The 25484-nt window shown below is 36.4% G+C and overlaps 1 protein-coding gene across 1 annotated transcript in view; it reads right to left on the bottom strand.

Moving 5' to 3' along the window:
* Positions 1–25484, bottom strand: part of Slco6a1 (solute carrier organic anion transporter family member 6A1) — a 97234-nt gene that overhangs the window by 33238 nt on the left and 38512 nt on the right. Inside the window, exon 7 of the mRNA XM_032899783.1 lies at positions 10339–10483. Coding sequence (XP_032755674.1) covers positions 10339–10483 — 145 coding nt within the window. The remainder of the gene's footprint in view (positions 1–10338; positions 10484–25484) is intronic.

A 25484-nucleotide genomic window follows, 5' to 3' on the forward strand; every position in this document is an offset into this window, starting at 1 on the left:
TTTTGGGATAATAACCACTTGTCAGTGAGTGTATACCATATGTGTTCTTCTGTACTTGTGTTACCTCATTCAGGATCATATTTTCTAGTTCTGTCCATTTGTCTATGAATTTCAAGATGTCATTGCCTTTGATAGTTGAGTAGTACTCCACTGTGTAGATGTACCACATTTTCTGTATCCATTCCTCTGTTGAAGGGAATCTCTTTGTTTCCAGCTTCTGGCTAAAATAAATACGGCTGCTATGTCATAGTGGAGCATGTGTCTTTGTTATATGTCGGAGCATCTTTTGGGTATATGCCTAGGAATGATATAGCAGTTTCCTTGGGTAATGTAATGTCCAATTCTCTGAGGAACCTCCATACTGATTTCCAGAGTGATTGTAACAGCTTATATTTTTTCTTAGCCATTCTGACTGGTGTGAGGTAGAATCTCAGGGTTGTTTTGATTTGCATTTCCCTGATGGCTAAGGATACTAAACATTTCTTTAGGTATTTTTCAGCCATTCAGTATTCCTCAGCTGAGAATTCTTTGTTTTATTCTGCATCCCATTTTCTAATAGGGGTTTTTGGTTCTCTGGAGTCTAACTTCTTCCATTATTTGTATATTTTGGATATTAGCCCTCTATCAGATGTAGGATTGGTAAAGATCTTTTCCTAATCTATTGGTTACCATTTAGTCCTTAATGACAGTGCCCTTTGCCTTACAGAAGATTTGAAGTTTTAGGAGGTTCCATTTGTTGATTCTTGATCTTAGAGCATAAGCCATTGGTGTTTTGTTCAGGAAATTTTTCCAGTGCCCATGTGTTCAAGACTCTTCCCCACTTTTTCTGCTATTAGTTTGAGTGTATGTGGTTTGATGTGGAGGTCCTTGATCTACTTGGACTTAAGCTTTGTGCAGGGCAATAAAAATTGATTTGCATTCTTCTACATGTTGACCTCGAGTTGAAAGATCACCATTTGTTGAAAATCCTCTTTTTTCTATTGGGTGGTTTTAAGTCTTTGTCAAAGATCAAGAGGTGATAGGTGTATGGGTTCATTTCTGGGTCTTCAATTCTATTCCACTAATATACCTCCCTGTACCAATACCATAAATTTCTTATCACTATTGCTCTGTAATACTGCTTGAGGTCAGAGATGGTGATTCCCCCAGAAGTTCTTTTAATGTTGAGTATACTTTTCGCTATCTTGTGTCTTTTGTTATTCCAAATGAACTTGCAAATTGCACTTTCCAACACTATTAAGAATTATGTTGCAATTTTGATGAAGCCTGCATTGAATTGAATCTATAGATTGCTTTCGGCAAAATGTCTATTTTTACTATATTAATCCTGCCAATCCATGAGTATAGGAGGTCTTCCCATCTTCTGAGTTGTTCTTCAATTTCTTTCTTCAGAGACTTGAAGTTCTTGTCATACAGATCCTTCACTTGCTTGGTTAGAGTCACACCAACATGTTTTATATTATTTGGGACTATTGTGAAAGGTGTCATTTACCTAATTTCTTTCTCAGCCTGTTTATTCTTTGAGTAGAGGAAGGCTACTGATTTGTTTGAGTTTTATACCCAGCCATTTTCTGAAGTTGTTTATGAGGCTTCGTAATTCTCTGGTGGAACTTTTGGGGTCACTTAACTATACCATCATATCATCTGCATATAGTGATATTTTGAATGCTTCATTTCTAATTTGTATCTCATCTCCTATTGTTGTCTGATTGCTCTGTGTAGGAATTCAAGTACTATATTGAATAATTAGGGAGAGAATGGGCAGCCTTTTCTAGTCCCTGATTTTAGTGGGATTTCTTCAAGTTTCTCTCCATTTCATTTTATGTTAGCTACTGGTTTGTTATATTTTACTTTTACTATATTTAGGTATGGACCTTGAATTTCTAATCTTTCCACGACTTTTAGCAGATGGAGTGTTGAATTTTGTCAATGCTTTCTCAGCATCTAGTGAAATGGTCATGTTTTTTTTTCCTTTGAGTTTGCTTAGATAGTGGATTATAGGATGTTATAGAAATGAAGGCAGGTACAAGATAGGAAGAGGCTGTCATTGGATAAGGAAGGAAGGATGGGCAAGAGAAAAGTTGGAGAGAAGAGGAGACTAGAACAGAAGGAGGTGGCAGAGGAAGTCTCAGAGAACATGGAGTCTGTTGTCAAGATTCCACTTTGTGTATTTACAGGTTGTTGTGAAGATTCTTCAGGGATGAATGTGTACAGGGCTTTATATGTTATGTAGGAAATTATGTCTTATAAATTGGATCAGAGTTTATCATGTTGTGTGTTCTTTCTTGTGGAGAATTAAGTTTAAGAGGGTATGTGGAGACTGGGGCAGTAAGCCACCACAGAATTGAGATGTATATTTCTGGCATGGCAGCAGCCTGCCTTGGGAACTATAGGTAAAGAGATTATTGCCAGGCTCAGAGAGAAGCCATCAGCAGCATTATATGTGATGGAGAAAAGGGTGTGAGAAGTTTTCCTGACTGAGATGAAGATGTCTACCAGACACCTTGGGACACTGCAGTGCCAGAACTAGTTGGGGATAATGTTAGCCAATTTTTTACAATTTTACAACAGTGCATTATGTTGATGGATTTTCAGATATTGAAGCATCCCTGCATCGCTGGGATGAAGCCTACTTGATCATGATGGATGGTTGTTTTGATGTGTTCTTAGATTCAGTTTGTGAGAAATTTATTTAGTATTTTTGCATAAATAAAAGAAAAATTGGTCTGAAGTTCTCTCTCTTTGTTGGGTCTTTGTGTGGTTTAGGTATAAGCATAAGTTTGGCTTCATACAAGTAATTTGGTAGTGATCCATCTGTTTCTATTTTGTGGAATAGTTTGGACAGTATTTGTATAAGGTCTTTATGAAGGTCTGATAGAATTCTGCACTAAACCCATCTTGTCCTGGGCTCTTTTTGGTTGGGAGACTTTTAATAATTGTTTCTATTTCCTTAGGAGTTATGGGGTTGTTTAAATGGTTTATCTGATCCTGATTTAATTTTGGTACCTGATATTTGTCTAGAAAATGGACCATTTACTCCATATTTTCAGGTTTTGTTGAATATAGGCTTTTGTAGTAGAATCTGAAGATTTTTTGAATTTCCGTAAATCGTGTTGTTATATCCTCTTTTCATTTCTGATTTTGTTAATTTGGATATAATCTCTGAACCCTCTTGTTAGTCTGGCTAAGGGTTTATCTATCTTGTTGATTTTCTCAAAGAACCAGCTTCTGATGTTGTTGGTTCCTTGTATAGTCCTTTTTATTTTTACTTTGTTGATTTCAGCCCTGAGTTTGATTGTTTCCTGCATTTTATTCCTCTGAGATGTATTTGCTTCTTTTTGTTTTAGAGCATTAAGTGTGCTTTCAAGCTCCTGATATATGCTGTCTCTTATGTCTTTTTGCAGGCACTCAGAGGTATGAGATTTCCTCTTAGCACTGCTCATTGTGTCCCATAAGTGTGGGTATGTTGTGACTTCATTTTCATTATATTCTAAAAAGTCTTTAATTTCTTTATTACTTCCTTGACAGAGTTATCATTCAGTAGAGCATTGTTCAATTTCCATGTATATGTGGGCTTTCTGTCATTTTTATTGTTATTGAAGACCAGCCTTAGTCCATGGTGATCTGATAGGATACATAGGATTATTTCTATCTTCCTGCATCTGTTGAGGCCTGTTTTGTGGCTGATTAAACGGCCATTCTTGTAGAGCATACCATGAGGTCCTGAGAGGAAGGTACAGCCTTTTGTTTTAGGATAAAATGTTCTATAAATATTTGTTAAGTCCATTTGGTTCATAACTGCCATTAGTTCTCAATGTCTCTGTTTAATTTCTGTTTCCATGACCGACAGTCCATTGATGAGAGTGGGGTGTTGAAATCTCCTACTATTATTGTGTGAGGTGCGATGTGTGATTTGAGCTTTCTGGTTTCTTTTATGCATTTAGAGAATAGAAATTTAGGATTGAAAGTTCATCTTGGTGGATTTTTCCTTTGATGAATATGAAGTGTCCTTCTTTAACATTTTTGATGACTTTTGGTTGAAAGTTCATTTTATTTGATATTAGAATGGCTACTCCAGCTAGTTTCTTCAGATCATTTGCTTCAAAAATTATTTTCCAGACTTTTTGACTCTGAGGGAGTTTTTGTCTTTGTCTCTGAAATGTGTTTCCTGTATGCAGCAAAATGCTAGGTCCTCTTTGCATATCCAGTCTGTTAGTCTATGTCTTTTATTGGGGAACTGAGTCCATTGATATTAAGAGATATTAAGGAATAGTGATTGTTACTCTGTTATTTTCATTGTTAGAGGTGGAGCTCTGTTTATATGTCTGTTTATATGTCTGTTTATATGTCTGTTTATGTGTCTCTTTTCCTTTGGTTTCATTGCAAGGAGATTAATTACACTTTTAGTAGAGTGTTGTTTCCCTCCTTGTGTTAGAGTTTTCCATGTACTATCCTTTGTAAGGCTGGATTTGTAGAAAGATATTATGTAAATTTGGTTTTCATGGAATATCTTGGTTTCTCCATCTTTGTTAAATTGAGGGTTTTGCTGGATTTAATAGACTGGGCTGGCATTTGTGTTCTCTTAGGGTCTGTATGACATCTGTCCAGAATCTTCTGGCTTTCATAGTCTCTGTGAGAAATCCGGAGTAATTCTTATAGGTCTGGCTTTACATGTTACTTGATCTTTTTCGCTTAGCGCTTTTAATATTTTTTTCTTTGTTTTGTGCATTTGGTGTTTTGACTATTATGTGACAGGAGGAATTTCTTTTCTGCCCCAATCCAATTGGAGTTCTGTAGGCTTCTTGTATGTTTATGGGCATCTCTTTCCTTAGGTTAGGGAATGAATTATTTTTTCTTTTATAATTTTGTTGAAGATATTTACTGGACTTTTGTTTTGGGTGTCTTCACTCTCTTCTATACCTATTATACTTATGTTTGATCTTCTCATTGTGCCCTGGATTTCCTGGATGTTTTGGGCTAGGAGGGGTTTTTTGCATTTTATATTATCTTTCACATTTGTATGGATATTTTCTATGCTATCTTATGCCCCTGAGATAGTCTCTTCTATCTCTTGTATTCTGTTGTTGATGCTTGCATCTATGACTCCTGATCTCTTCCCTAGGTTTTCTATCTCCAGTGTCGTCTCCCTTTATTGTGCTTTCTTTATTGTTTCTATTTCCATTTTTAAATCCTGGATGGTTTTGTTCAATTCCTTCACTAGTTTGATTGTATTTTCCTGTAATTCTTTAAGGGATTTTTGTGTTTCCTCTTTAAGAGCTTCTACTTGTTTCCTTGTGTTGTCCTGTATTTCTTTAAGGGAGTTATTTATGTTCTCCTTAAAGCCCTTTATCATCATCATGAAATATGATTTTAAATCTAAATCTTGCTTTTCCTGTTTGTTTGGATATCCAGTATTGGCTTTGGTGGGAGAACTGGGCTCTGATGATGCCAAGTAGTCTTGGTTTCTGTTGCTTAGGTTCCCGTGCTTGCCTCTCGCCATCAGGTTGTCTCTGGTATTAGCTTGTATTCCTGTCTCTGCCAGTGGCTTAACACTCCTAGGCCCGTGTGTCAGCAGTCCTGTGTCAGCAGCTCTGCCTTCAGGTGTGTAGGCACTCCTAGCAACTTGGTTTCAGTTCTCAGTGCAAGCAGAAACAGGAAGGGTCCTGCCCCTGATTGATCCTAGGTCCCTGTACCCAGGTGGAACAGATGACACAGGCTATTTCCTCTTGGGTCAGGAATGTGCGCAGAAAATAGTTGTCTCCTCTGAGTGTCCATAATTCTGAGGGTCTAGATCTGTAACTCAAAGGATTTGGGTGCAGGGAGCTGTGTGACAATTTCAGTTCATTTCCAGGCACAGAAGGTTTCTGCAGCTGACTGATTCTATATTTCCATATCTAGAGGCACTGTGCAGTTTCCTATTTGTCCAGGGATGTGGGCAGAAGTGGTCTGTCCTGTGATCCCAGGATTGTCCACACTTCTAGGAATTCAGCTCTCTCTCTCTCTCTCTCTCTCATGGGATTTGTGTACAGGGAGCTGTGATCTATTTACTTTTTAATATTGCATTTATATTTCTTTTTTCTTACATTTATCCTCAGTTAGATTGTTTTCTCTCTTCTCTTTATTCTTCTCATTCTTTTCTTCTTCATTCTTATTACTTCACCATTGAGCATGTGTATCACAACTTATGATGCCTACACATCTGCCCGAAATGGCAGAGTTTGTCTATGTTTTCAATATTACAGAAATGCTGATATACTTCTATTTCGACATGGTAACCTCTGTTGAAAAACTGTGGTCACAAACAAAAGACCTATAAAGATATTCTGTTAAAGAGTTCATACAACCTTATGTGAGACACTCATTATCCAAGTCCACTGCAAGAAGAATCCATCATATCATGAAGACTGCCATATAAGGTAAAGAGTTGTCCATTAAAAATCATGTGGAAACCTCAATATGAAAAAAAGTTGAAAAGCAGCAACATATAACACATGAAGAGTATGAGTGTGTCTTAGGGTTTCTAATGCTGTGCAGAGACACCATGACCATGGCAACCTCTTTTAAAAGAATTAACTGGAAATGGTTTATAGTTTCTGAGTTCGTTATCATCATGGAAGGAAGCCTGGCAGCACATAGGTAGACAAGATGATAAAAAAAGGAGCTGAAAGTATTACATCTGGATCAGAAGGCAGCAGAATTGAAAGTGATTATAGGCCTAGCTTGTGCTTCTGAGACCTCAAACACAGCCCTCTAGTGACAGCTTCATCCAACAAGGCTCCACCTACCAACAAGGCCACACCTCCTAAAAGTGCCACTGCCTATGAGCCAAGCATTCAAACACTTGCCCCATGTGTGCTATTCCTATTCAAACCACCACAGAATGAGTTGATGGGTTTAATTTAAAATGAGAGAAAACTCAATAGAGACAGACTGAAAAAATAATACAAAGAATAGAAATTAAAAGCTTGATAAAGTGAGCCAAAACTGATTAAACTGGGTAGGGCAGAGCACACCTAAATATCAGAGGAGGAAGACTGAAAATTAGACTCATCTCCAGACCAAGTTCAAGTTAAGAAACAGTCTCTACTGCATCCTACGCCATTCTAACAAACAAATTAGTTAAAATCTTCACCAAATCAAGGTAAAGAGAAGAATATAACTTTAGGGCTAGTAAAATAGTTCAACAAGTAAAGATGCATACCACTAATTCCTGGGAGCCAGATGGTAGTGCAAAAAATGTTGACTAATGTAAGAATGTTTTCCTTTGAAATAAAGGACAAGCAGAGCTCGTGACCATTATACAAAGTTTGGATTCTCAAAGTCCAGGGTTTAGATTTGTTTTTGTTTGTTTTGTTTTGTTTCTGTTTTATTTGCTGTGATTCACTACCTGTACAAATATCACCTGATCCCTTTAACATCCCGTTGTGGGGAACTGTTTCTGAGGAAAATGTGCTATGTTCTCTAGAATAGTTGACAATGTGGCTTCAAACCACCAATACAAGAAACATCAGATTATTGTCATTTTTCTTGGTCACTCACCAGTCTTGACAATAAATCCACATTGTAGAAGACATCAGAGACTTGACCAATCGAACATAGAGAAATCAACTGCTACTGACTATATATCTTTTGTAATATGGAAGGTGCTATACATGCTCCTGAAGGAAAAAAGGAATCATTCGGTACACCCAGATGTTAACCCTGAGAACTAGATAATGATTGGCCAGGTATGCCCATGTAAATCATGTGCCTGAACAGATCACAGTCCATACTGAAGAAGCTACTACTATTATTTGTCTGACTGGATATACCATTAATTCATGTTCTAATGATTTATTATTATACCAAAGATTAACGTATCTCTAAACAGTCACTCAATTATTTTCTATCTATAGTAGATTGTGACTAACACAGAGGCCCACAATGGCCAAGATCCAGAGAAAGAAACTGAAGAATGTTCAGCTCGGAATGGAACATATGCACAGCAGACCCTCTTCCCAAGTTTCAGGGATCATTGTGGAGGAGGAATCAGAAAGAGTACAAGAAGCCAGAACAGTGATTAACCACAAAGAGAAAATGTCTAAACATGTAAATAGGAGTTGGCCACCATATTAATGTGATAGCTATTTGCAATTCATAGCTGCTTGGAATAGAAGGGGGCATTTTCTGCTAAAAGTCTACATTAAGGTATCACTGGGTTTCCTTTAAGAGTCTATCGTGAGGTGCCACCACTCAGATAACTTTCTTGAGTGACAGACCTCTGAATAATGGAGAAAGTTTCTTCCAGGGACTTCCTCAGAAAACTACAGCCCAATGACAAAATGCAATACTAACTTACTATTGGATGCTTGACAAAACTAAAGCTTTGGCATAGAAGCCTGAAAACACTGCAGACATGCCAACCAACCAGAGCTTCCAGGACTAAGCCACTACCCAAAGACTATACATGGACTGACCCTGGGCTCCAACCGCATAGGTAGCAATGAATAGCCTAGTAAGAGTACCAGTGGAAGAGGAAGCCCTGGGTCCTGCCAAGACTGAACCCCCAGTGAATGTGATTGTTGGGGGGAGGGTGGTAATGGGGGAGGATGGGGAGGGGAACACTCATAGAGAAGGGAAGAGGAAGGGGTTAGGGGGATGTTGGCCTGGAAACTGGGAAATGGAATAACAATCGAAATGTAAATAAGAAATACTCAAGTTAATAAAGATGAAAAAAAAAAAGAGTCTATGTCACTGCTGTTGATAACAAAACTCACTTAGAGTTCATCCTTATAAGCCAGAGTATAGCATGTAATTGTTAATACATCCCTTCTTTTGAAGCTTATTTAATAGAGTATATGAAGAGATGAAGATATTAATGGGAAATTGGTGGTGAAAAAGGAAAAGAATACTCAATAATGATCAAGGCTTCTGCACTTGTTAATAACTGGCTTTAGATTTGCTTTATTTTTTATGGCTTTGTTTTTCTCACATACTTTATATTCACTTTTTCTTATCTCTTGGTTCTGTGTTTATTTAAAGATCAATATAAATACTTTTATTCTTTCACTCTTTACACTAACCACTGTAATATGCCTGCTTGACTTTGTAGCCTAAAATGAACTATTATGTTAATCAAATTTTGATTAATTCTAAAACATTTAAATACTTCACTTACCGTGTCTTTCAGAGAGTCAAACTCTCAATACACTTTTAAGATTGACAGTGTATACAATAGCAACTGCTCTTCAGTGACAAACATAGAACACCTTTTACAAATAGGCATGAAGTAATATTAGTGGGCTTAGAGATTATGACATTGTTTAGAAAATTAATATTAAATATACTATTATATCTCTTAGTATAATAATATGTAAATAACTGTATTACAAAAGAGTGGGCTTTTTCTGGTATAGTGGGCTTATCTGATGTTTCTGATATTTTTTATCTTCTAATTCTAAATACTTTTTCCTCAAGATGTGATTGCCCCGATCAGCAGATCCTAATGTACTCAAATAATGCCATATGAGCTGTGTCCCACATTTAATAAAAGGCTAGAGGCTGTTATTGGGTAATGGATTAAAAAGGGGGGAACTACATGATAGAAAGAGGGGGTTGCATGGAGAAAGGGGGAAGGAGAGAAGGAGCCCTAGATCAGAACTGCATAGCCAGGAGAAACAACAAGGACCAAGGATTTTTATACCTGGGGAAATGTTACTATAGCCCTAGATTTGCTCAACCTAGGTATATGGCTAGTAAATAAAATGCGTGGATTGCATGTCTTTTCATATGGGCTTATTAGGATTACAAATTCCTACTCCACTTTGGCAGATAAGAAGAAATATTACAATGAATAATTGCCCAGAATAATTACAATGGATTAAGTTCAAACAAATCTGAATCATACAGTTTCTGGTCAAAGAATTAGAAAGATCAGTAGTCAATGTGCATATTTTAGAAAAACATCGACTATAGACTGAGTACTTAAAAAATACAAGAAGAACACTTGTACTTTGACTACAAGGTAAAAGGTGTAGAAGAAGTTAAAAGAAGGATATACTGTGGCTTGCAAAGAGTTGTTTCTTAAACAAGAGGGGAAAGGAAATGGGCAGGTATGTATAAAGGGAGGCAGGAAAAAGGAACTATACATAAATCACTGTGAAATTTTATGTATTAAAAATATTTATGTGGTGTTGGGAATGTTCTTGTTTTGATAGTTTTAGCAAATGGCACTCAAGTATGTTTTACTTTCTGTCTTCTCCTTACATGACATTGTTTACATATTTTTTAATATATGTCACACTAAAACATGCACAATGTGATAATCTTGAAATAAGCACAGTAAGAAGTAGTATCTACCTGTGAAGACAGAGGCATTTGTTGGTACTATTAAAAAGTGACTTTGTAAAAATTTGGGTAAAAAATATCCAGATGAATTAAGAGTCAGAGACTTTGTGACTTGGCAGAATGTCTGGGTCAGCACCAGTGGATTCCTCAGTAGACACTGAAACAGAAAAGATCATTTCACAATGATTTTACCTCATCACGTGCAGCACTGTCTTTCTATAGTCTAAATGTAATGTTTATAATTATGAAAAACTATATAATTCACTATTAGGCACATTCCATAAAAGACATGTAATTTCATTTTCCTTTATTGCAAATATAGCTTTTACCTATGGATCAGGTAGCTTGGAGAAAGTATTTCTCAGAATCTTATTAGATATGTTCCCATTTAAGCATTTTCCTATCTCAACTGGTAAGTAGTCTCTAATTTGGCATGATGTGATTTCACTGTATTTATTGGATCTAATAGGATTAAATATTTATGTCATTTTTAACTCACAAATGTCACAAATATGGTTACATAACAAAACTTGTATGTGTATGATCCTGATTTACCTTGCCAGAATAGCTTTAGAATTCTGTATCTTCGTGAGGACATTTGGATAAAATGTTTATGAGTAATTCATTTCCAAATTGGGTCCAGAATTTGATTCAGGTTGTCTTTTTGTACTAATAACTCGGTTTTAGAGAACTCAGTTTCCTAATGAAAAAAATGTTTACACCAAGTTCCATCAGAACATTATAGTTTTGCAGGCCCTTGCAGAGGTGTACAATTCTAGCATTAAGTCACTGAGCGTGAGAAGGCCTTACAGTTGCCCACAGATGACATCTGAGTATTCATTAATAAAGCTAACACGAGAGTTAAGAAGCCTCTAGACAACTCTGTCCTTCACACTGTGAGCACATTAGTCTCCCCATGTGAAGCTCACCAGGATAAGCTTCATTTATATTTTTCACTTATAAGAAAGACAATTTTAGGAAATAGACTCAAAAGATGCCCCACCATGCCCCAGGGCATGTGTTCCACTATTTTCATAGTGGCCTTATTTCTAATAGCCAGACACTGGAAACAACCCAGACGTCCTATGAGAGAAGAATGATACAGAAAACGTGGTCCATTTGTACCACAAGTGCAATACTATCCAACTACTAAGAATGAGGACATGCTGAGTTTTGGAGGCAAATGGATTGACCTAGAAAATATTTTCCCAAGGGAGTTAACTCAGATACAAAAGGTACTCACTAATAAGTGGATATTAGTCCCCCAAAATTACAGAATACCCACGATACAGTCCACAGAACTCAAAAAACAACAAGCTGAAGGGCCCAATAAAGGACACCTCTGTCTCACTTAGGGGGGAGAAGAAAGCAACCACAATGTGGAAGGGAAGGAGGAACCTGTGAGGGAAAGGGGACAGAGCATATAGGAGAGGGGAAGGTGGTCTAGTATTGGGTGGGGCAAAAGAACTGAAGCCATGAGGACAAGCAGAAAGTACGAAAACAGGCAACCTTGGGAGGTAGGATTTGGGAGGACCCTTCAGAATGTACCAAAGACCTGAGAAGTTAGATACTCTTAAGACTCAAAGGAAGGGACCCTAGATGAAATGCCTTACAGTGCAGAGAAGGAACTTGTAAAGCCCACCTCCAGCAGAAAGACAGGGCATCAAATGAGGGATGGGGTTGCTATCCCAAAGTCAAAACTCTGACCCATAATTGTTCCTGTCTGAAAGAACTTCAGTGATGGAATTGGATAAGAGCCTGAGGAAAAGAAGGTCTAGCTACAGGCCCAAAGTCACATCAGGTTTAAGGGGAAGCCTGACACTATTACTGAGACTATGGAGCACCCACACAAAGGGACCTATCATGACTGTCCTTAGTGAGTCCCAATATGCAGCTGAAAGAGTCAAATGAAGACATTTGCACCCAACCAATGAACAGAAACTACTGAACCCTGTGGTTGTATTAAGGAAAAGCTGGAAGAAGCTGAAGAGAAGGGCAACTTATAGGAGGCCTAGCAGTCTCAATATAATCTGGACACATGAGATCTCTCAGACACTGGATCACCAACCAGGCAGCATACACCAGCTGAATGAGCCCACCTCCCAACACATATACAGCAGAGGACTGCCTGCTCTTGGTTCAGTCTAAGAAGATGCACCTAACCCTCAAGAGATTGGAGGACCCAGGGTTTTTAAAGGTCTGATGGGGAGGCAGATTGGGACATCCTTGTGTAGTCATGGGTGGTCAGGGATAAGGTATGAGATGTGAAACAGTTGGAGGGTGGAAGAGGTGAGGAATAAAATTTGGAATGTAAAATGTTAAATTTTTAAAAGTAAAAAAAAATCCAAAATTATTCTCTATTCATTATCAAACTATTTTACTTTTAAAACCTAATTAAAATTACTCTCACATATGACTAGTACTTTGTGCATTGTAAAAAACAATGATGATTTATAAAATGAAATGTACATGATAGTGCTCTCAATAAAATTTTGTATCATTGTAAAAATGTAAAAATAAATAAGAAAGACAGTTTTATGCTATGGTACTATTTTTTGTCACACAGTCATAGCATAGACCATATATTTAGAAATATTTGATAGTCATGGCTAATATTTGTAGGCTTCTAAATTTTGTGACAAAGACATATACAAGATAGTATTTGTTTTGTGTTTCGGTGGTTTCAAAATATCAGCAGTTTGGGGGCTGGAGAGATTCCTCAGTTGAGGATTCCTCAGATCCTTGCATTTCTCAAGGATCTGAACTCATTCCCCATAAGACATATTTTTAAAATGACAAAGAGAGGAACATACTCATAATATCAGTACTGAGAGATGGTTATAAGGGATGGTTCTGAGGACTATTAGCAAGCTAATTTAGTTTACATAGCAAGTTACGGGTGGTCATGTTTCAACAAAGGAAATAAAGGCGGATAACTCCTGAGGAAGCATACCTGAAGCCACCTGGATAGACAATGTAGGTGATGTTTCCATGTGAAACTCAACATACGTTAACATCTACATACATGTCAGTAAGCACAAACATGTATATTTCTTATAATTTAGATGTTCAGTGTGTGTTTATATATGCTATTCAATTAAACTTCCTTTGTGTTTATTACCTAAAATTTTTCTATATATTCTAAGTATTAACTTCTTGCATTTAGGTAACCATTACTAGTTTACTGTGCTGCCTACAAATTAATTAAAAAGAGAAATATATTTCCTTTATATTATCTAACATAATTTTTATGTTTTATATTAGTTAAAACTTTCTAAAATTCATTTGTTCTTCAATGCACTACAAATATTCCAGGGTCAGTATTCTGATATTTATTATTGCATACACTGAACTATGTATTCTTCCCACTGCTTATACCATGTATCAAATAATTCTTATAATGTGCATATGTATACACATAGACAACAAATTATTAAGTTGTCTACACTATAACTGTGGTTTACTTAAATTCAAATGGGGAATTTGGCATTCTTTAAAATATAAATTCCTCATTGCATTGAATTTATAGATTATTGGGCTATGTATATTATGTATAGACATAGCCATTTTATGAATTATAATTTTAACATAGTTAATTTACCAAAGTAGTTATTGAAAGTAGTAGTTTGGATTCAATTTGCTTCATGAAATTTTTTAGGTATCATTGCTAAATAAGTTTCTGCGTTATTTACAGTTCTGTAGTTATATTTTAATCCACAATGCAATGTTTGGTTTAGATTAATAGTGTATTATAACAAGGTACAGGGTCAACTGTCACAGTTAAAAGATTACATGCTTTTATGAGCAGAGAAACCTAAAATCAATAAATTATTAAAATTGATGTCTTAATTCAGAAAATTTGTTGTGTACAAAATTAAACTATATAGGATAGTCACATTTGCATAGACAGATGAACTTGCTGAGAAAGAAATCACGAAAGTAATCACAATCAAAACAGCTAACAATCAAGAAAATACCCAGAAATAAGTTTAACCTTGGAAATGAATCGCCTCTATAGTAAAACACTATTAAAGATATTGAGGTAGATACACAGAGAAAAGAAAATAACTTACAGGAAAATGATATAAAGAATTAACCCTGAAAACAAAAATTGATTTATATATTCAATATAACTTTAATAAAACACCAGTGGTATTATTTGAGAACTATTAAAAACAATATTGAAATTCCAAAGATAAAAACATGATGCCAATAAGCTGAATTAATCTGGAACGCAAAACACGTGGACATGTCAGAATACCTGATATCAAGAATAATGGTAACCAGAGTAGACAAAGAAGCATGACCATGGACCAAAGACAGAACTCTGTAGGGACAATCATCAATAGCCTGTTGATTTTTGATGAATGATCAAAAAATGTGCACTGAAGAAGAGACAGGTTCTTCAATAAATAAATGTCTACTTGCAGAAAACTATAAACTCACACTTGTCTTTCAATCTGTAGAGAACATCAACTTGGGTGAAAAAAAGGTGAACATCATAACATAAACTCTGTCTGCTAGGATGGAAGATTGAGGCTACACTATATCAGCATGAACAATGATAACATTTTATGTCTATGACCTCTAAAGAACAGAAAAGAGAGAAGATGCAAACAAATGAGATGATTTAAAAAAATAACTGTCTGTGTAGGAAAGAAAACAACCACTGGAATGAAGAGACTAACTCTGATCAGGATAAAATGCTTGCCACATATAGTTTGCTTCAAGAATTAATAGACAATTTAATTAATATATAAATTAACATACAAATGCAGACCTTTCTTAATTATACCAAACTTCCCACCAGAGACTATGAAAGCCAGAAGATCCTGGACAGATGTCATACAGACCCTAAGAGAACACAATTGTCAGCCCAGGATACTGAATCCAGCAAGACTCACAATTAATATAGATAAAGAAATCAAGATATTCTAGGACAAAACCAAATTTATACAAATCTTTCCACAAACCCAGCCCTACAAAGGATAATAGATAGAAAACACAAGGGTGGAAACTCCACCCTTGAAAAAGCAAGAATGTAATCTTCTTGCAACAAACCCAAAAGAAGAGAGACACACAAATATAATTCCACTTATAACAACAAAAATAACAGGACGCAATAAGTATTATTCCTTAATATCTCTTAATGTCAATGGATTCAATTTCTCGATAAAGAGACATAGACTTACAGACTGGTGACTTACAGACGACCCAGCATTTTCCTTCATATAAGAAACACACGTGAGTGACAAAGACAGACACAACCTCAGAATAAAAGGCTAGAAAAAAATTTGCCAAGCAAATGGTCCCCAAAACAAGCTGGATTAATTCTAATATCATTCTAATATCAAAGAAAATCAACTTTCAACCGAAAGTCATCAAAAAAATAAGGAAGGACACTTTATACTCATCAAAGATAAAAATCCACCAAGATGTATTCTTAATCCTGAATATCTCTGGTCCAAATGCAAGGGTACCTTCATTTATAAAAGAAACATTACTAAAGGTCAAAGCACATATTATATGTCATACTAATAGTGGGAGGCTTCAACACCCCATTCCAGGCAATGGACAGATCATGGAAACGGAAACTGAACAGAGACACAGAGAAACAAATGGAAGTTATGAACCAAATGGATTTAATATATATCTATAGAACATTTCTTCCTAAATCAGAAGAATATAACTTCTTGTTAGTATCTCATAATACCATCTCCAAAATTGACCATATAAACAAGCCTCCACAGATACAAGAAATTTGAAATAATCCCATGCATCCTATCAAATCACCATGGACTAAGGATGGTCTTCAATAACAAGAAAAACTACAGGAAGCCCAAACCGTGCTCTACTCAATGATAACTTGATCAAAGAAGAAATAAAGGAAGAAATTAAAGACTTTAGAACTTGATGAAAATGAAGGCACAATGTACCCAAACTTATGGGACACAATGAAAACATTGCTACAAGGAAAACTCATAGCTCTCAGTGCCTCCAAAAAGAAACTAGAGAGCATACACTAGGAGATTGACAGCACACCTAAAAGCTCTAGAACAAAATGAAGCAAATAGACGCAAGAGGAATAGACAGCAGGAAATAATCAAATATAAGACTGGAATGAACCAAGTAGAAACAAAAAGAAATAAACAAAGAATCAACAAAACATTGAGGTGGATCTTTGAGATTACTAACAAGCTGGATAAAGCCTTAGAGAGATAACCAGAGGGCACAGAGAGAGAGTATCCAAATAAAAAAAATCAGAAATGAAAAGAGTAACATAACAGATTCTGAGGAAATTCAAAAAAAAATCATCATATACAACTACAAATGTCTATACTCAACAAAACTGGAAAATCTGAATGAAATGAACAATTTTCTAAACAAATACCAGGTACCAAAGTTAAATCAAGATCAGATAAACCAGCTAAACAGTCCCATAACTCCTAAAGAAATAGCAGCAGTTATTTTAAGTCTCCCACCGAAACAAAGCCAAGGACCAGATGTATTTAGTGCAGAATTCTATCAGAACTTCCTAGAAAACCTAATACCAATACTCTCCAAACTCTTCAACAAAATAGAAACAGAAGGAACCCCACCCAATTCCTTTTATGAAGTCACAATTATGCTTACACCAAAACCTCAAAAGACCCAACAAAGAAAGAAAATTTTAGACCAATTTCCTTTATAAATATTGATGTGAAATTACTCAATACAATTCTTGCAAACTGAATCTAGGAACCTATCAATACAATCATCAATCATGATCAAGTAGGTTTCATCCCCAGGATGCATTGATAGTTCAATATTCAGAAATCTATAAAAGAATCCACTATATAAGAAAACTCAAAGAAAAAACTGCATGATCATCACATTAGATGTCAAGAAAGCTTTTGACAAAATTCAACACCCCTTCGTGATAAAAGTCTTGGAAAGATCAGGAAATCAAGGTCCAGATTACTCTGCTAAACAGAGTAAAAGCAATATACAGCAAACCAGTAGCCACCATTAAACTAAATGGAGAGGAACTTGCAGCAATCCCACTAAAATCAGGGACTAGACAAGGCTTCCCACTCTCTCCATACCTTTTCAACATAGTACTCAAAGTCCTAGCCTGAGGAATCAGACAACAAAAGAAGACAAAGGGATACAAATTGGAAAGAAAGAATTCAAAATATCACTAACTGCAGATGATATGATAGTATGTTTTGTGACCCTAAAAGTTCCGCCAGAGAACTTCTCAGACTAATAAACAACTTAAGCAAAGTGGCTGGATATAAAATTAGTTCAAACAAATCAGTGGCTCTTCTCTACTCAAAAGGTACACAGGCTGAGAAAGAAATTACAGGTACTACACCTTTCACGATAGTCACAAATAATATAAAATACTTTGGTGTGACTCTAACCAAGCAAGTGAAAGAATTGTATAACAAGAACTCCTAGTCTCTGAAGAAAAAAATTAAAGAATATCTCAGAAGATAGAGAGATTTCTCATGCTCGTGGATTGGCCAGATCAGTATTGTAAAAGTGGCCATCTTGCTTAAAACAATCTGCAGATTCAGTACAATACCCATCAAAATTCCAGCTCAGTTTTTCCTAGACTTAGAGCAATTTGAAAATCCATAAGGAATAACATTAATCCATGTTATCGATAACTATCCTCAATAATAAAAGTACTTCTGGGAAAATCACCATTCCTGATCTCAAGCTGTATTACACTTCAATTGTGATATTAAACTGCATGGTATTGGTACAGAGACAGGAATAGAATTGAAAACCCATAAATAAATGCACACATCTATGATCACTTGATCCTTGTCACTTTAAAAAAGAAGCTAAAACAATCCAGTGGAAAAAAGATAGCATTTTCAGGAAATAGTGCTCATTCAACTGGCGGTCAGAATGTAGAATAATGCAAATTGATCCATTCTTCTTGCCCAGTACAAATCTCAAGTCCAAGTAGCACAAGGATATCCACATACAACCAGATACACTCAAACCAACAGAAGTAAAAGTGGGGAAGAGCCTCAAACACATGGACTCTGGGGAAAATTTCCTGATCAGAACACCAATGGATTGTTCTATAAGATCAAGAATCAATAATTCATAAAATTGCAAAGATTCTGTAAGGCAAAAGACATTGTCATAAGGCAAATGGCAACCAATAGTTTGGGAAAAGGTCTTTTAGTAATCATACATTTAATAGAGAGCTAATATCCAACATAAACAAAAACTCAAGAATTTAAACTCCAGACAGTCAAATAACCCTATTTTTAAAAATGGAGTACAGAGCTAAACAAAGAATTCTCAGCTGAGGAATATTGAATGGTTGAAAAGTACCTAAAGAAATGTTCAACATTCTTAGTCATAGGAAAATGCAAATCCAAACAGCCCTAAGATTCCACCTCAAACCAGTCAGAATAGCTAAGATCAAAAACTCAGGTGAAAGTGGATGTGGATGACAATGCACAGAAAGAGGAACTCTTCCCCATTATTGGTGGGATTGCTATCTGGTACAGCCACTCTGAAAATCAGTCTGGAGGTTACTCTAAAAATTGGACATAATACTGCCTAAGGACCCAGTTACACCATTCCTGGGTATATACTCAAAAGAAGCTCCAACATATAGCAAGGACACATGTTCCACTTTGTTCATAGCAGCCTTATTTATAATAATCAGAATCTGGAATAGAACCCAGATGTCCTTCAACAGAGGAATGGATACAGAAAATGTTGTGCCTCTAAAAACAGAGTACTATTCAGCTATTGAAAACAATGTCATCATGAAATTCATAGGCATCTGGATGGAACTAGAAAATATCATCCTGAGGAGGTAACCCAACACACACACACACACACACACACACACACACACACACACACACACACACACACACACAAAGAAACCCACACATAATATGCACTCACCATAAGTGGATATTAATCTGAAAGCTGGGATTAACCAAGACACAATCCATAGACTACATGAAGCTCAGGAAGGAAGATGAACAAAGCGTGGGTGCTTCAGTCCTTCTTAAAAGGGGCAACAAAAATATTCATAGGAGGAGATCTGGAAACAAAGTTTGGAGCAGAGACTTAAGGAATGGCCATTCAGAGCCTTCTCCACCTGTGGATCCAGACCATAGACATACAGCCACCAATCCAGCCAATATTGGTGATGCTAGGAAGTATATGCTGAAAGGAGCCTGATATACCTGTCTCCTGAGAGGCTGTACCAGAGCAAGACAAATACAGAGGCGGATGCTCAAAGACAACCATTGAACTGAGAATGTGTTCTCCATTGGAGGAGTTAGAGAAAAGTTTGAAGGAGATGAAGGTGTATGCACTCACATAAGAACAATTCCAACCAAACAGAGCTCCCAGGGAATAAACCACCATCAAAAAGTGCACACAGACAAACCCATGGCTATACCTGCATATGTAGCAGAGGATGACCTTGTTGGAGCACCAGTGGTAGAGAAGCCCTTGGTTCTGCCTAGGCTGGATGTGCTAGTATAGGTGAAGTCATAGCAGGAAGGCAGGAAGTGGTTGGTAGTTGGGTGGGGGAACATGCTTACAGCAGAAGGGGGAGGGGGCATATGATAAAGGGTTTATGGACTGGAAACTGGAAAAGGAGATAACATTTGAAATGTAAATAAAAACATCCAATAATATAAATAAAACACACAAGATTTCAAAAAAAAGCAAGGAAGAAATAAACAAAGAAAAGAAGAGTGCTCTGACCTGGCGAGTGAGCAAGAGGATAGGAGTTTCTTGCAGGAGAAAATAAAAGAAGAAAAAATAAAATAAAGAAGCTTTCCCACTGATCAGGACAAAGGAAAGCTGAAATGGTGGGAAGACAATTTGATGAAACAACCTCTTTTGAGAGAAAGAATTAATGTCAAACCTACCACACCACCAGAGTTAGGGTCAGTTGGTCCTGGGTTATGAGATCACCATCAACACCTCTCCCAATAGTTGCATACCATATGTCACCTAATGAGGTCTAACAAGTTTAGGACAAGATAGGATGATGTTGTGTGTGATAATCTAAGATGTTTAAAGAGGCCACAATTTCCTATGAGAGACATTTCCCTTATGTGAATCAAATTCTAAACAAATGGCCTACTCAAAATATAATTATTCCCTAAGACTGGACAGGATTTGTGAAAGCTCTACTAGATGCCAGTCTGCAATGGCAATGGTTTAGAATAAAACAGAGCGATGGGAAAAATATAGTCAAAGATCAGTTGCTCAGAGAATGCTAATATTCTGATACACAAGAAGAATTTTAATTTGATGCTGCTGCTATAGAACAATGTCATTTAGTGGATTCAAGAGCTTGGAACAAATTGAGGAGCCCAAGAAAAAGTTTGCTACATTTACAAACATTGTACAAGGCTCTGGAAAAGACTTCACTTATTTTTTTTTTTACAAAGATTTGTTTGAGCTGTGAATAAAACTATAACAGACCCTAATACCAGACAAGTATTTTTTTCAAGTAATTTAAGAGTTTCTTTTTATTGCTAAAAATCACTAAAGAAGTATAATAAAATATTTGCAATATACTGAATAAAATCATTTTATGGATATAAAGGATCTATAGATTATGACCCATTGTATGAAAAAATACAATAAAGAAATGATATACTATAATTTGTAAATTGCCTAAAAATGAAATTAGAAGTCAGTTGATTTTTTTGTAATTTTGGAATTTGATAGAAATCTTGGCATATGAAAATGCAAGTACTAAATGTAAAAACAATATTAGGCCATTAATGCTGTGGTCAGAAATCAAGGATGAGTGGATAAGGGATTCAACTGATATTGGTTCACCAAGATGAACTCTCAATCCTAAATATCTATGGTCCAAGTGCAAGGGCAACTACATTCTTCAAAGAAACCTTACTAAAGCTCAAATCACACATTGCACCTCACACAATAATAGTAGGAGATTTCAATACCCCACTCTCATTAAAGGACAGATCGTGGAAACAGAAATTGAACAGAGACGTAGAGAAACTAACAGAAGTTTTAAACCTGTTGTGGTTTGCCCTGAAGTTATCTGTATTTTGATGCTAATTCCACTGCCCCAAGGACAGATGCCTAGTCATGTACTCAGGACTCAGGTGACTTTACCAGAACCTTCTCCACATTTACTTTGTAAAATACAGGTGAGGGCAGGTACAGGATAGAAGGAGGCCTGTCATTTGATGAGAAGGAAGAATGGGCAGCAGAAAAGTTTGGAGGGGGAGGGGGCCGGGGAGGAAGAGGAGAAATAGGAGGGACATAGAGACTAGCCATGGCAGAGAGAAAATGGAAGCTGACGTAAAATTCCACTCTGTGTATTTATAGGTTGTTATTAATGTTCTTAAGGGATGGATATGTATTGGGCATTGTATGTTTAGGTGGGCAATTATATCTTATCAATTGGGTCAAAGGTTGTGTTGTGTGTTCTTTTATGTGACGGTTTGAGTGTAGGAAAGTGTGAGGTGGCTGGAGACACTGGGCCACGGCAGAATTGGGATGTGTGTTTCTGGCATGGAAACCTGCCTTGGAAACTAGATAGGGAGAGAGATCGTTGCCAGGCTCAGAGAGAGGCCTTCAGCAGTGTGATATGGGATGGAGCAGAGCATTTGAGAGGCTTTGCTGACTGAGTTTTAAGATAACTATCAGATATCAGTGCTAGCCCTAGAGCAGATAAAAGACAAAAGACAGCACTTTATTTTTTATATTTTTACAACAATAACATAAACCAAATGGACATAACAGATATTTATAGAACATTTTATCCTATAATGAAAGGATACATCTTCTTTCAGCACCTCATGGTACCTTCTCCAAAACTGACCATATAATCGGACACAAAATAGGCCTCAACAGATACAGGAAGATAGGAATAATCCCAAGCATCCTGTCAGATGACAATGGACTAAGGCTGGTCTTCAATAACAACAAAAAAATGACAAAAGGCCCACATATACATGGATGTTGAACAATGCTCTATTCATTGATAACTTGGTCAAGGATGAAATAAAGGAAGAAATTAAAGACTTCTTAGAATTTAATAAAAATGAAGGCACAACATACCCAAACTTATGGGATACACTGAAAGAAATGCTAAGTGGAAAACCCATATTTCTGAGTGCCTGCAAAAAGAAACAGGAGAGAGCATACATCAGCAGCTTGATAGCACACCTAAAAGCTCTAAAACAAAAGTTAAGCAAATATACCCAAGAGGAGTAGAAGGCAGGAAATAATCAAACTCAGGGTTGAAATCAACAAAGTAGAAACAAAAAGGACTATAGGAAGAATCAACAAAACCAAAAGCTGGTTCTCTGAGAAAACCAAAAAGATAAATTAACCCTAGCCAGAATAAACAGAGGGCACAGAAAGTGTATCCAAATTAAGAAAATCAGAAATGAAAAGGGAGACATAACAACAGAATCTGAGGAAACTTCAGGAGATCCTACTAAAAAAGCCTATACTCAACAAAACTGGAATATTTGGAGGAAATGGACAATTTTCTAGACAAATACCAGGTACCAAAAATCAGAAAAATATTAACCATCTAAGAAACCCCATAACTCCTAAAGAAATAGAATCTGATAATCAAAGTCTCCCAACCAAAAACAGCCCAGGACCAGATGGATTTATAAAGTGCAGAATTCTATCAGACCTTCATAGCAGATCTCATACCAATACTGTATAAACTTTTCCACAAAATAGAAACAGACAAACCACTACCAAATTCCTTCTATGAATCCATAATTATACTTATACCTAAACCACACAAAGACCAACAAAGAAATAGAACTTCAGACAAATTTCCCTTTTGACTATCAACGTAAAAATACTCAATAACATTTTTACAAACCAAATCCAACAACACATCAAAACAATCATCCATCATGATCAAGTAGGGTTTATCCCAGGGATGCAGGGATCATTCAATATATGGAAATCCATCAACTTAGCCCACTATATAAACTCAAAGATAAAAACCACATGATAATTTTCTTAGAGGCTGAAAAAGCACTTGAGAAAATTCAACACCCCTTCATTATAACATCCTGGAAAGATCAGCAATTCAAAGCCCATACCTAATCATAGTAAAAGCAATATACAGCAAACTAGTAGCTAACATTAAACTAAAAGGAGAGAAACTTGAAGCAATCCCACTAAAATCAGGGACTAGACAAGGCTGCCTACTTTCTCCCTACTTATTCAATATAGTATTTGAAGTTCTAGCCAGAGCAATCAGACCACAAAAGGAGGCCAAAGGGATGAACATTGGAAAGGAAGAAGTCAAAATATAACAATTTGCAGAAGATATGATAGTATAGTTAAGTACTCCAAAAGTTCCACCAGAGAACTACTAAGCCTGATAAACAACTTCAGAGAAGTGGCTGGGTATAAAATTAGCCCAAACAAATCAGTTGCCTTACTCTACTCAAAGGATAAAATGGCTGAGAAAGAAATTAGGGAAAGGATTCCCTTCACAATAGTCATACATCTGTGACTCTAACCAAGCAAGTGAAAGATATGTATGACAAGAACTTTATATCTCTGAAGAAAGAAATTGAAGAACATCTCAGGAGATGGAAAGACCTCCTATGCTCATGGATTGGCAGGATTAATATAGTAAAAAGACATTTTGCCAAAAACAATCTACGGATTCAACTCAATGTAATCTTCATCAAAATTCCAAGACAATTCTTCACAGGTTAGAAAGAGTAATTTTCAAATCGATTTGGAATAAAACAAAACACAGAATTACAAAAACTATACTCAACAATAAAAGAACTTGTGGGGAAACACCATCCCTGACCTCGAGCAATATTACAGAGCAATAGTGATAAAAAAAAAACTTTATAGTATTTGTACAGGCAAGTATATCAGTAGAATAGAATTGAAGACCCAGAAATGAACCCACACATCTATGGTCATTTGACCTTTGACAAAGGAGCTAAAACCATCCAATGGAAAAAAGATAGCATTTTCAACAAATGGTGCTGGTTCAAATGGAGGTCAGCATGTAGAAGAATGCAAATTGAACCATTTTTATCGCCCTGTAAAAAGCTTAAGTCCAATTAGATCAAGGACCTCCACATCAAAACAGATACACTCAAACTAATAGAATAAAAGTGGGGAAGAGTCTCAGACACGTGGGCTTTAGGGAAAAATTTCCTGAACAAAACACCAATGGCTAATGCTCTAAGATCCAGAATCGACAAATGGGAACTCATAAAATTGCAAAGCTTCTGTAAGGCAAAGGACACTGTCATTAGAAAAACATGGCAACCTATACATTGGGAAAAGATCTTTACCAATCCAGCATCTGATACAGGACTAATATCCAATATATAGATAAAGAACTCAAGAAGATAGAATCCAGAGAGCCAAATAACCCTATTAAAAATGGAGTACAGAGCAAAAGAAGAATTCACAGCTGAGGAATATTGAATGGCTAAGAAGTACCTAAAGAAATGTTCAACATCCTTAGTCATCACAGAAATGCAAATCAAAACAACCCTGAGATTCCACCTCATGCCAATCAGAATGGCTAAGATCAAAAATTCAGATGACAACCGATGCTGGCATGGATGTGGAGAAAGAGGAACACTCCTCCATTGTTTTTGGGATTGCAAACTGATACAACCACTTCTGGAATTCATTCTGGAGGTTCCTCAGTAAATTAGACTTTGCACTACCTGAGGACCCAGCTATACCTCTCCTGGGCGTATACCCAAAAGATGTTCCAACATACAACAAAGAAACATGCTCCATTTTGTTCATAGCAGCCTTATTTATAATAGCCAGAAGCGGGAAAAAAACCCAGATGCCCTTCAACAGAGGAATGGATACAGAAAATATGGTACATCTACACAATGGAATACTACTCAGCTATCAAAAACAATGACCTCATGAAATTCATAGGCAAATGGATTGAACGAGAAAATCTCATCTTGAGTGAAGTAACCCAATCACAGAAAATCACATATGATATGTACTCACTGATAAGTGAATATTAGCCCAAAAGCTCGAATTACCCAAGATACAACACACAGACCTCATAAAGTTTAAGAAAAAGGATGACCAAAATGCCAATGCTTCACTCCTTCTTAAAAGGGGGAACAAACATATTCATAAGAGGA

The sequence above is a fragment of the Rattus rattus genome, chromosome 4 (assembly GCF_011064425.1).
Source record: "Rattus rattus isolate New Zealand chromosome 4, Rrattus_CSIRO_v1, whole genome shotgun sequence".
Lineage (NCBI taxonomy): Eukaryota > Metazoa > Chordata > Mammalia > Rodentia > Muridae > Rattus > Rattus rattus.